Raw genomic sequence first — 13,303 nt, forward strand, 5'->3', positions numbered from 1 at the left:
AACAAACATAATGTATCAAACAAGCAATAGAGTTAATGAAGTAAATTATGTTTTTAATATCCAAGAACACAACTTTTACAGCGTGGTCTATCACGTCCTTCAGATTAGTTGATAACCGGATTTAACCGAATCAGGAACTGAATGATCGAGTCATTCGCGAATCAGACTGATGTCCCTGGTGACCAGCAAACCAGCAAAGGACCAGCTTAAACCAGCATCAAAACCTACCTAACCAGCATCCCAGCATCAAAACATACCTAACCAGCATATGCTGTTTTTTTCACCAGGGGTGTTCAATAATAATGAATGATAATCCGACTCTTCTCAATTTGGTTCTTTCGAACAGTTTGAATAGTTTGCACTAGAGAATAAACTATAGAGTTAATAAAGTAAATTATGTTTTTAATATCCCAGCCCCCAACATTGATCAAATCCTTCAAATTAGTTGATAGGTTTGACTGAATCACCATAAAGGACCTGAATCAAATTAACAACTCGCCAATCAGATATGACTTATGTGTTCAATATTAATGAAATAATCCGACCCATTCTCAATTCAGTTCTTTCCAACAGCTTGAACAGTTTGCAGTATATTATAGAGTTAATAAAGTAAATTATGTTCTTAATATCCCAGACCTCAACATTCACACAATGTTCTATCAAATTCTTCTATTAATTGATAACCGAATCAGGAATCGAATCAAACACGACTCATTTGCAAATCGGACAGGACTGTTGCGTTCAGTAGGCCTAATTATGAAATAAAGTCTGACTCATTCCTCAATTCGGTTCCTTTGAACAGTTTAAACAGTTTGCAAGAGAGAGTAGATTAAATTATAGAGTTAATAAAGTATGTTTGTAAAATCCCAGACCTCAACATTCACAGCGTGTTCTGTCAAATCCTTCAAAAGAGTTGATAACCGGGTTTGACCAAATCACCTGGAACCGAATCAACGACTCATTCGCAAAGACATTGCCTGGGTCCCAATGTGCATACTATCCACCCTATCTGCCCTAAATAGTATTGAAATTTACTAGTATCACATAGGATAGGGTGGATAGTATGCACATTGGGAGGCAGGGATGAATGATATCCCTGGTGAAAAAAAGCATATGCTGGTAGGTATGTTTTGGTGCTGGGATGCTGGTTAGGTATGTTTTGATGCTGGTTTATGCTGGTCCTTAGCTGGTTTTTGCTGGTCTTTTGCTGGTTATGCTGGTCATGTTGCTTGTCAAGGACCAGCATAAACCAGCAAAGAACCTGCTTAAACCAGCACCAAAACATACCTACCAGCATATGCTGTTTTTTTCACCAGGGATGTGTTCAATAATGAAAGAAAGTCTGAATCCTTCCTTAATTCGATTCTTTCGAACAGTATGAACAGTTTGTCTCAAATCCCTATTTGCAGTACATTTATTTTTTTAACATTTCCGCTATTACAATAACTTTTAAAGTCTCAACTATCAATTCACTTGGTGTCCGTTCATTTAAAAGTCCGTTCTCCGAAAATCAGTAGGGGAGACCGGGGATGGTTGCAACACTTTTTGCATTTAGTTTCTCAGAGACTGTTAGTATAAGAAAGGCAAAATTTTAATACAATAAAGCCACATCTGTTAACTACTCACCCAGATTGCTGCAACATGTGTACATATGATAATATACAAACAATTTACACTTGAAATGGGATGCTGGTTATGTATGTTTTGATGCTGGTTTAAGCTGGTCCTTAGCTGGTTTATGCTGGTCCTTTGCTGGTTTATGCTGGTCATGTTGCTGATCAAGGACCAGCATAAACCAGTACCAAAACATACTTAGCATCCCAGCATCAAAACATGCCTACCAGCATATGCTGTGTTTTTCACCAGTGTTCAATAATGAAAGAAAGTCCGAATCTTTCCTCAATTTGATTCTTTCGAACAGTATGAACAGTTTGTCCCAAATCCCTATTTGCAGTACATTTATTTGAGACTGTTAATATAAGAAAGGCAAAATTTTAATACAATAAAGCCACATCTGTTAACTCACCCAGATTGTTGCAACATGTGTACATATGATACTATATGAACAATTTACACTTGAATAGACAAAGTAAAATTTTGCAACTGACCCCCACAACAGCGCCCCGGTGAAAAAAACAGCATATGCTGGTAGATATGTTTTGGTGCTGGTTTATGCTGGTTCTTTGCTGGTTTATGCTGGTCCTTTGCTGGTTTATGCTGGTCATGTAAAAATGGAAAATGGACAAATATTCTCAAGTAACAAGTAGATTTTTAACCTATTCACTTAAATAAAAAAGGATTTTTTCTCTTTTTCTCTTTTTTTCATCCCATCATTTTCATTTCATCCAGAAAGGATGAGGGGCCAATAAAGCATGTGCAGTATGAATATCATCACTGTTGCTTATTCCTGCTTGAAGAAAGCCATGTTGCAACTGCCCTCGCTGCAACCGTCCCCACTCTCCCTAGTGTGTAAATTTACATGCATAAGTCTATGTAATTTTAAGTAACATGTGATGTTGAAAAAAATACACTACCCATATTGTGAAGTATTTTAGTCTGCATAGCTGCTTAACGTCCAACAGATGGCGATAGTGTTGCAAACATAATGGATCAAACACCAGCAATAGATAGTAAATTAAAGTTAATAAACTAAATTATGTTTTTAATATCCCAGACCCCAATATTCACAGCGTGCTCTAAATCTTTCAAATTAGTTGGTAACCGGGTTTGACCGAATCACTGTAAAGTATCTATCTATCTATCTATCTATCTATCTATCTATTATTTTTACATCTTCATCTGTCTGTCCAAATAGCTTGATTAGTATATTCTGAATGAAGCCGAGATACGGGTTTTCAGTCAGAATGTTTATTAGATTACAAATATGTACTGCTTCTTTTAAAGCGCGTTTTGATTTGAAAACAGTTCCGGCCGATTTAATTATTTCCTAAATAGCTCATTTCACACCGCTGTGTTCGAACAACTGATTCACTGAGAAGAATTGTCAATCTGACATCATCACCGCAGCGCTCAACAGGTGGCGCGGGAGCGAGCTCGAGATTGACAACATAAGCGCGTGCACTCCTCCGGTCTCCAGTTCAACAGCGCGGCTCGAGCAAGAGACGCGCTCAAACCCGGGAATATGCTACACCTTTCATCGGAATACAGTGAAAAAAGTGTTATTTCCTAAAAGAAAAGGTAAGGCGAACCACGTTTTTTTATTAATGTAAAGAGTCAGATACTAATTTTTGTAGTTCACTGTCTTGTAAAACTTGTGAGCAGCGATATAGGAAGAGATTTTATGGTGTGGATGGTTATTATGCTGCGCTTATTTATGGAGTACAACAAACATCAGTACAGTACGTAATTACGTACACCTGTAAGGTAAATATTTATCATGATATTATTAATTAAACTGTAAGTGAAGTTAGTGTATCATGAAACAAATGCCGCCCAGGGTGAATGGCACTTTTTCCTTGGCAGAAGTATATATGCAGCTCAATTTCATCGCTTAATTCTCATGACATCCTCATTTTCTCCTGAAGAAAGTCATTTGATCACTTTTAGTGACTTGATAAGTCAATTTTATCTTTTTGCCTGGTTCCTTCACACCTTACATCATCCTCAGCAAGAAAAACTGTATATTTTTTTGGCTGAAAACCTTCTCGCATTGCCTCATACATCTAAATAAGAAAGATGCAATACATGCCTTCTTGGAAGTGAAGGAATGTAGTGCAGCATGCTGGAACATGTGCTTATGTGAGTGTCTTTGATTTTCAGAGCTGCTCCCTACATACCCGCAGAACTTCTGCAAGTTTGTGTGCTTATCGAGGGACACCTTAAGACAGATTTGACCCGCTGTCCCCCCTGTTTACCCTGAGACACAATCATCATCAATGAGGACATTAGGAATGGCAGTGTTCAAGCAACAAAAAGTGGAGGACTTCTATGATATTGTTGAAGAGCTTGGAAGGTATGTGATATGAGGATGTTTTGTAATCGCTTGCAGCTTTTGTGGGTTGTTGACTTGCCAGTAAGTTATATGGACCGTCCCCCGAGGGTATTTAAAGGACAGGTTAACAGCTGGAGAGCTGGAGTTTGGGAAGTGGTTTTACCAGACAAGTGACAAGCTTCTCTGATTTTCTATAGCAGTGGACAATAACAAAATGCATGCAAGATAATATATCAAAACTGTATTGGATATAGTTTAACCTATTATGAACATTCATGTTGTTTCCAAAATGTTTTTCTTCTGCAGAACACAAAAGAAGATATTTTGATTATTTAGGGTTCTATGAAGAACCTTTAACATTAAACCTTTCTATTTTACAAAAGGTTCTTTTTGGAGAAAAAAAACATTCTTTACACTAAAAAAATGGTTCTTTTAGAAACTGTTTACTGACAGATTCTTTGAGGAACCAAAGATGGTTCTTCTATTGCACTGATGCAAAAACCATCTTTTGGAACCTGTATTTTTAGGACTTTCATTTTATGGACCAACAAAACACAGAGCAACTTTCACTTCCTTTAATATATCATACTGTTATAATAATCTTAAAAAGGACATACACTACCAGTCAAAAGTTTTTGAACAGTAAGATTTTTAATATTTTTTTAAATAAGTCTCTTCCGCTCACCAAGCCTGTGTTTATTTGATCCAAAGTACAGCAAAAACAGTCAAACACTGAAATATTTTTACTATTTAAAATAACTGTTTTGTATTTGAATATTTCAAAATGTAATTTATTCCTGTGATTTCAAAGCTAAATTTTTAGCATCACGTCACGTGATCCTTCAGAAATCATTCTAATATTCTGATTTTTCTACTCAAAAACATTTATTATTATTATTATGATGGTGAATCAGCTAGAGTAGATTTTTTTCAGGTTTCTTTGATGAATAGAAAGTTGAGAAGAACAGCATTTATCTGAAATAAAAATCTTTTGTAATATTATAAATGTCTTTTTCATCACTTTTGATCCATTTAAAGCATCCTTGCTAAATAAAAGTATTAATTTCTATGAATTCTTTCCCCCCAAACAAAGCAAATCTGAATATTAGAATGATTTCTGAAGGATCGTGTGACACTGAAGACTGCAGTAATGATGCTGAAAATGTAGCTTTGATCACAGGAATAAATTACATTTTGAAATGTATTCAACTATAAAGCAGTTTTTTTTAAATAGTAAAAATATTTCACAATATTACTGCTTTTGGTGTATTTCGAAACAAATAAATGCAGGCTTCGTGAGCCTGAAGAAAGAGAATTAAAAAAAAAAAACATTAAACATCGTACTGTTCAAAACCTTTTGACTGGTAGCGTATTAGTTGTAAAATATAAGGAAGGATCTACAGTGCTGTGAACAAAAAACGTGAGGGCCCCCCACCCTCTTTTCCCTTGGCTCCGCTTCTCATTCTTGAGTCATGTTTTGTTCTCTCTTACAAAGCACACTCCCCTTAAAAGCTGTCCCAACAGGCAAGCCTCACACTTATTAATGCAAAAAAGCTGTTATAATAACAGCATTTCTACCCTTTCAGCATTAGGAAGTTGCAAATCCATCCAGACAGGAAGTGCTAAACTGTATGAATGTTCAGGAAAGATGTAGTCTTACACCCAGGTGACTGCTGTGTTGCTCCCCTTGCTATAGGTTGCAGGTGAAAGTCACCCTTTGGCGCTTTTCTGTCATCGGTTTATCTCATAAAAACTTTGATGTGTACAAGAAAGGCCATAAAACTGTTTTCAGGGCAAAGCATCCTCCTGTAATTTGGAAAGGTTGTACCCTTTTTGTCACAGGCACCTCCTAGGTGAGGTAATATGGGAAACGGCAGAAAGACAGATGTTGGTTATTGTTTGCAATATGTAACAGGCTCCACCATCTGCCTGGATGGCTTTGTGTCCCACTCAAAGGCACAGTTCCTATGACACACCCTGGATTAGATGAGATACCTGACCTCCCCTGCAGGACTGTAACTGAGAACAGGACTAATAGCGCTGGGAGTTACTTTATATTAATGAAGGACTGGCTTTGTTCACTCAAACCTTCAGTGCAACTAGACTTTGAGGCTACATTTTTTTGAAGAACTCAACGCTTTCCAAACAGAGTTTGAAGTTAGCAAGCAGTGATTACTAGGGTTCAAGTACTTTAAGGCATTTGAGCACATATAAAAAAGACATTGCATATTATTTAGCAAGCCTGTAACCATTTAAATCAATGATTTTAAAAAGCATTTTTGTCAAATACAGGTAATTTACCATAGAAATATGATGGGTTTTTAATGTTTATGACTGTTATAGCGCCAGCTGTGGTCCAATCTCCTTACAACTTTGTATGCTTGTTTAGAATCACCTGTCGCATGTTTTTTGAGATACGCAAATGTCCTATTAGCCACTTGTGGCATGTTGGACCAAGACCATGCATACTGATTTTCAGTTTGATGAAGATATCGCATTCTGTTCAAAAGTTACAGCCTTTTTAGTAAAGGCAGCCCTGCCCCTTTCAAATGTTTTGGCATCCCTTTGCAACAGAGAGTCAAAACTTTTTTTGTATATGTATTAATATTCATTCCCCAGAGTTTTTTTCTGCAATGGTTTGGTTTGTAAAACCTAGGACTAGCTCTCAAAAGTAGGTTTTTCAAACCGAAAATTTCAGCTGTGTATGATGATCTGTAACACATTAGCAGCTGCAAACATGTCTATCAAAAGAGGACAGCAAATGAAGGAAATAATGAAGACACTTAAACACAAAGAATTGTTCACACTCACAAACTCTCAACAGGTTCTTGTTCCACGTGGGAGTGGCTGTCACACCACTGCATGAATCACCTGCTTCAAAGGTTGACAGTGTGGGACAAATGAGACCCTTTTGTGACCATGCGTACCGATTTTCAGTTTGATGAAGATATCTCGTTCTGTTCAAAAGTTACAGCCTTTTTAGTAAAGGCAGCCCTGCCCCTTTTGAATGTTTTGGCATCCCTTTGCGACAGAGAGTCAAAACTTCAACTTTTTTTTTTTTTTTAATTTTTATTAATATTCATTCTCCAGTGATCTTTCTGCAATGGTTTGGTTTAGGACTAGTTCTCAAAAGTAGGGTTTTCAAACGAAAATTTCACTCATTTCGCAATTTCATACTTTTGATCACTGTAGCACTCCTGTCAGGCCGATTGGGGCAAGCCTTGGTGACATTGTAGGTGGTGTGAGGACTACAATCCCTCCAAGATTCAAGTCTCTATGACTTACGGTTTGGTCTGCAAGATCAGTTTTACATGGAGATTGCTGATCCTTGGCCACTTTAACATTTACAGTAGGGTTTTAGTGCTACATGCTCGAACCCCTAAATAGCACAAATACTGGGTAAAATGTCGTGGTGGTTGTCCTTTGCAGAAGTAGTCACAACATGCTCAGAGTGTTGGTAAGTGTTTTTTCAGTGGTATAAAGGCCTATTCCAACCCAAATAACTATATCAGTAACTATAATGGTAGATATATTAGCGTCTACATCAAAAGACGATAATGTTGTGTTCTAAGCATATTCTAAGCATCTGCTGCAGTCATTTTCCCCAATAAATGCTTGAGCTTTTTAAAGGTAGTTTCTGATTGGCTGTCAATGTTTTTATCATTCATCAGCTGGACAAACCAACACAATGCTAGGTTTCTATGAAGGTCTGCTTCATTGTAAGTCTGTGGGATATTTTCTCCCATGTTGTCAACCAAAATTTGTAATTCGACAACAAGCCGTCTCATCGTATAGTATCTTGTTTTGGCCAAATTCAACTCCAACTAAATCCAAGATTGTGTAGAAAGCAGGAGAAATGTTGAAAATATATGTATATTTACCCAATATTTATGTGTTATGTTTTTTTAAGTATTGTGCAGTCTCTTCTGTGCAGAGCTCTATGTGTGTTGAGTTGATGTCTATGTAGAGTGTTTCAGATCAGTTACTTGTGTGATTCTGTGAATGTTAGTATGCTGTCTTGGAAGGCAGTTGTCTATGTAGGTAGCATGGCAGCTCACTAGATTTTGGAACACAGCTTTAGTGTTAACACCTATACTTAGTATACATTTAATAGCTTAAATATTATCCAATAGTAATTTTTACAACAGAGAACATACAGTACAATAAACCACATTTTGCTGAGTTGACTACAGCACAAAGTACAAAAGGTTGTTAGCAATGTGTGTTAAAAGCAATCCTGTTCTTTGCGTACTCAAAAAGCCTAGAAGTTAGTTCTCTTTTGATAATGTTTTGGGTTTTTTGTTTCAAAACGATGCCTACGTCCCCACAGACATGTCATGGAGTATCAGATGCATTTGAGGTGGAAATACTCACGCACACTGACACGTATCTTGCGTGTGAAAGAGGAAATAGCTTGTGTGGTTTCACAGAGCTGTGTGTGATGATCTGTAACACATTAGCAGCTGCAAACATGTCTATCAAAAGAGGACAGCGAATGAAGGAAATAATGAAGACACTTAAACACAAAGAATTGTTCACACTCACAAACTCTCACCAGCGTTCTTGTTCCGCGTGGAAGTGGCTGTCACACCACTGCATGAATCACCTGCTTCAAAGGTTGACAGTGTGGGACAAATGAGACCCTTTTACGTGGCCACTTTGTTCCCTGGAGGAGGGGGCTTTGTTCCTGACAGGAGCTTTATTCAAAGATGATCGGAATCTCTATAATGGACTGATGACAGTGTACAAGTTGGCTATGTTTGTCTGAGTCATTGTACGTGTTTGTTACAGCAAATGTAATTCTAAGATATGCTGATGTAACTCCAACATTTTATAGCGCACTGAAAAAAAAAGGCTTTTGAATTCATTTCCAAAACTTTGGAGTAGAAACTGAAATAGTATTTTCCTATACAACATGCTCCAATAATCTGTTTAATTTATAACTTACAGAAATAATTTGTACACAGTTTTTCATAGTTACAGGCAGTATTAACCAGGTTAAAGTCATAGTTCGCCCAAAAGGCAGAGGATTAACGTTACCTCTTTTTTTAAAGGAAATGCACCCGGCGATCTACATAAATGCGTCTATGTTCGCGTGAATCATATGTGACGCAGCTTCACCTACAGCAGAAATGAGTATAAGGGTTTTTTATACATCTTTGCAAATCACCTTTTCTACTAATGTGCTAGTTTGACAGCTAAATATGGCAGAAGAAAGAGGCGGGGTCAGCAGAGCTCATTAGCATGTAAAGGCAAATGCAACAAAACAGCTTGCTTTGAAAAGGGATAGTATGTTATAGTATGTTATAGACTTCTTATTAAGACCCTAACGAATCATATCAACTTGTGGAAAATGGGCGTCCAATGACCCCTTTAAAATGTATAACTAAATACATTTGACCTTTTAGCACAGAAACAGGACATATTTTAAACATGTGACTTCCAAAGGCTCAGCTGTATGACATATTGGCCTAATTCATAAAACGTAAGCATAACTTCATTACATGAAGGTGACAGTTTATAATCCTTTTGATGGGTTGCATCAAGGAGCTGTAAAAACTATTACACTCACTAACGTTATTTGAATGAATTGCGTTTGTCCCAACTCTTACAAAGCAATCTCTCTCCATCCATGAACGTTTTTCTCAGTTAATATACGCAATCTCACAGCCTAAAGCATCTGTCATAGCAAATCAACACATGCTGTCGTGAATAATTAGGCGAAAACGCTGCCTCATAAATAATTATGAGACACCAACGTGTCATCGATGTACTATAGTCCGATGCCACGTCACAAACTGTGATGTCAGCACAATGTAGATTTTAAACCCGGAAGATGAAAATAGCACAAAAAGCTCAAAATTAACCAGTTTTCATTGATGCTTACATTGTCATCTATGATGTGCAACACAAACAACTCTGATAAAATCTCAGAAAAAGTAGTCCAGGGTTTATGAACCTTTAAGACTGGTTTTGCGGGGTCACATTGATCAGATTGTACTTTTGTCAATCACAACAGCCTCGCTTTCACATTTCAAATTAAAGGATTAGTTCATTTCCAGAATAAAAGTTCCCTAGTAATTTACTCACCCCCATGTCATCCAAGATGTTTATGTCTTTCTTTCTTAAGGTTTCTAAGGAAAACATTCCAGGATTTTTCTCCATATAGTGGACATCAATGGGAGCCAATGGGTTGAAGGTCTAAATTGCAGTTTCAATACAGCTTCAAAGGGCTCTAAACGATCGCAGACGAGGAATAAGGATCTTGTCTACCAAAACAATTGGTCATTTTCTAAAAACAAAAATACAAATTAATATACTTTCAACCACAAATGCTCGTCTTGCACTAGCTGGATTTCACGCATTATGTAATCATGTTGGAAAGGTCTTGCGCAGTTAATTCTTCATCTGTGTACTTCAGCTCAAAAAGAAAGGGTAAGGCAAACTTCAAAATCATCCAACCTCGCTGTTTTACCTTTTTTGTAAAGGGTGTTTGGCTTTCTTTGCACACCCACTTTGAAAACACTGGGTTGGTACTTCCCGCCAATGTCGCGCGTGACCTTTCCATCGTGATTACGCAATGCGTGAAGTCAAGCTAGTGCAAGGTGAGCATTTGTGGTTAAAAAAATACACAAATTTTTTTTTGTTTTTTTTTGGAAAATGACCGATCGTTTCGCTAGATAAGACCCTTATCCCTCGGCTGGGATTGTGTAGAGCCTTTTGAAGCTGTGTTGAAATTGCAATTTAGACCTTCAACCTGCTGATCCCCATTGATGTCCACTATATGGAGGAAAATCCTGGAAAGTTTTCCTCAAAAACCCTTGTTTCGACTGAAGAAAGAAAGACATGAACATGACATATGTTTTGAGTCTTCGGGTTTTTCGAGTCATTCGTTCATCTTATGGGGCTGTCACGTGATTCTGATTTTGCTAAAATGAACGAAATGACTCGAAAAAGGATTCCTTCATTTTGCTGAACTAGACTCAAAGGTCCGAGTTGGTAAAATGATCCGAACTTCCCATTACTGCTACGAATCACATCTTCGAATCACCACAAGTTCATCGTCTGTGTACTCCGGCTCAAAAAGGAAGAGTATGTCAAAAAACTCCATGTTATTTTCTCCTACAACTTCAGAATCGTCCAACATTGTTGTACCTTTTTGTTTGTAAACAGCGTTTGACTTACTTGCACTTTCTTAGTCTTGCGCATTCGCTTTGTAAACACTGGGTCTGTAGTTCCGCCTACGTTCCGCGAGACCTTTCAACGTGTTTTCATAGTAGGTGAACGTGCATCCCAGAGCCTGAGCTACACATGCTTTTGTGCTTAAAAAGTAAACAAATTTTTATTTTCTGAAAAAAATGACCATTCGTTTCGCTAGATAAGACCCTTCTTCCTCGGCTGGGATCATTTAGAGCCATTTGAAGCTGCATTTAAACTACATTTTGGAAGTTCAAAATCGGGGCACCAATGAAGTCCATTATATGGAGAAAAATCCTGAAATGTTTTCCTCAAAAACCATAATTTCTTTCTGACTGAAGACAGAAAGATATGAACATCTTGGATGACAAGGGGGTGAGTAAATTATTTGTGAATTGTTGTTCTGGAAGTGGACTTCTCCTTTAAGGTCTATAAGATCTAGTCAGTATATATAAATATGTACTATAAAGGCACATATACCAGTTCCAGCTAGTTTGTTTGTCGACAGGTAAGACAGAGGAAGAGCTCTTATGTAACACATTATACATAGTGATCCTGTTACATTGCTTAACCATGCTTTTGAGTCAGCGGTCTTTGGCAAACCTGTCTCTTTCATAAGCAAATCTATATTTGCTTAAAGCATTCAGTTATAGATCTAACATATGCAGTTAAGCTCAGGGATGTGCATACAAATGAGGCCCTTCATGAACAGCATTTAAAATGCTCAATTTGGCTTGTTTTATGAGAGAAAAAGCAACTCATTCCATCTTCCCCTTCACGGTCTTGAGGTTAAGCAATTGGAGGAAGTGATGAAAGCCACCAAAGATGGTGCATTTTTTAGAGTTGATGTGTTTGGTAATCTGGTGTATGTTTTGACAGGCCTCCTGATACAATATGATAGATGGCATTTTATAAATATATGCACTGCGTGTATATCTTTTTTAAGAGATTGTGCAAATCATTCCCATAGCAACAGACTATACGCACAGCTGTTGGTTTGTGAGTTTTTTTTTCCATAACAGCATACCATATATTTCTGGTCTGTATCTTTATTTGTTGCTCGCTTATCTGTGAGTCATCATATACGCTATATACAGGGTTGTCATCATGGGGACAACCAGTGGACGAGAGGGACTCTCTAATGTCAATAATGTCCCCACCCATAAATCTGTTGTTTCAGGCCTCCTAATTTGATTATGATATTATTAGAGAATCGTTTCAAACTTTTCTGCCATGTAAGAGCGAAAGTTACTTTATGAGTCATAGAGGAATGCGACACTTCAATGACTAATACTATAAGTAATCAGCCCGCACTTTTGATAATACACCAGTCAAGACGTTTTTGACTCATATTTCAGCAAGTCATTTAAGACGAGACAGCTGCCTGCAGACTTCAGTCAGAGTGGATGTCATATTTAATTTCAAGTGAGCAGAAACAAGGCTGTAAAGGACATGCTGTACTGTTTGTACCTGAAGCTTGATTGTTCAGATGATGAAACATTGAAAAATATTTCTTTACATTTTCAATGGGCAAAAAATAGTGGAAAATTCTTTATGAATATTTTAATGAGACATATGACCTTAACACGTTAAAACCAATGTAAAAGTATCATCCAGGCCAAATAACTGTTCTATATTTGGCAATAGTGACATGCATTTTTGTGAATTTTGACTAAATGTTGTGTAAAATAAGTGAATTTTAATTCAGAAAGTTTGTATTTAACTCATTTACTGTCATTGAGTTGTAAGATGTATACACTACTGTTCAAAAGGTTGGGTGTTTCAGTGTTTTTGACAGAAAAATGCTCACCAGGGCTGTAATTATTTGAACAAAACTGATCAAAATCAGCAATTTAAAATAATTGTTTTCTATTTGAATATATTTTAAAATGTAATTTATTCCTGTGATGCAAATCTAATTTTTTTTCAGCCTTATTTCTTTAGTCTTCAGTGTCACATGATGCTTCAGAAATCATTCTAATAGGCTGATTTATTGCTCAAGAAACACTTATTACTATTATAAATGTTGAAAACAGTTGTGCTGCCTAATGCTTTTGTGGAAACGTTGATATTTTCCAGGATTCTTTAGACATTTCAGAAGAACAGCATTTTTTTTGACACTCTAATAGTATCTGTTGATCAAAATAATGCATC

The 13,303-nt window shown here is 36.9% G+C and overlaps 1 protein-coding gene across 3 annotated transcripts in view; it reads left to right on the forward strand.

Annotated features, from left to right (window-relative positions):
* The first annotated feature begins 3,059 nt into the window (after positions 1-3,059).
* dapk2b (death-associated protein kinase 2b) overlaps positions 3,060-13,303 on the forward strand; it is a 52,512-nt gene continuing 42,268 nt past the window's right edge. For 2 of the 3 annotated variants that reach the window (XM_051099323.1, XM_051099322.1), the window contains exons 1-2: positions 3,060-3,198; positions 3,781-3,973. In XM_051099323.1, coding sequence (XP_050955280.1) covers positions 3,897-3,973 — 77 coding nt within the window. In that variant the 5' untranslated portion in view covers positions 3,060-3,198; positions 3,781-3,896. Of the gene's footprint in view, positions 3,199-3,780; positions 3,974-13,303 lie in introns of those variants that run through there. The other variant, XM_051099324.1, reaches the window with a different exon arrangement.

The sequence above is a fragment of the Labeo rohita genome, chromosome 25 (assembly GCF_022985175.1).
Source record: "Labeo rohita strain BAU-BD-2019 chromosome 25, IGBB_LRoh.1.0, whole genome shotgun sequence".
Classification (NCBI taxonomy): Eukaryota; Metazoa; Chordata; class Actinopteri; order Cypriniformes; family Cyprinidae; genus Labeo; species Labeo rohita.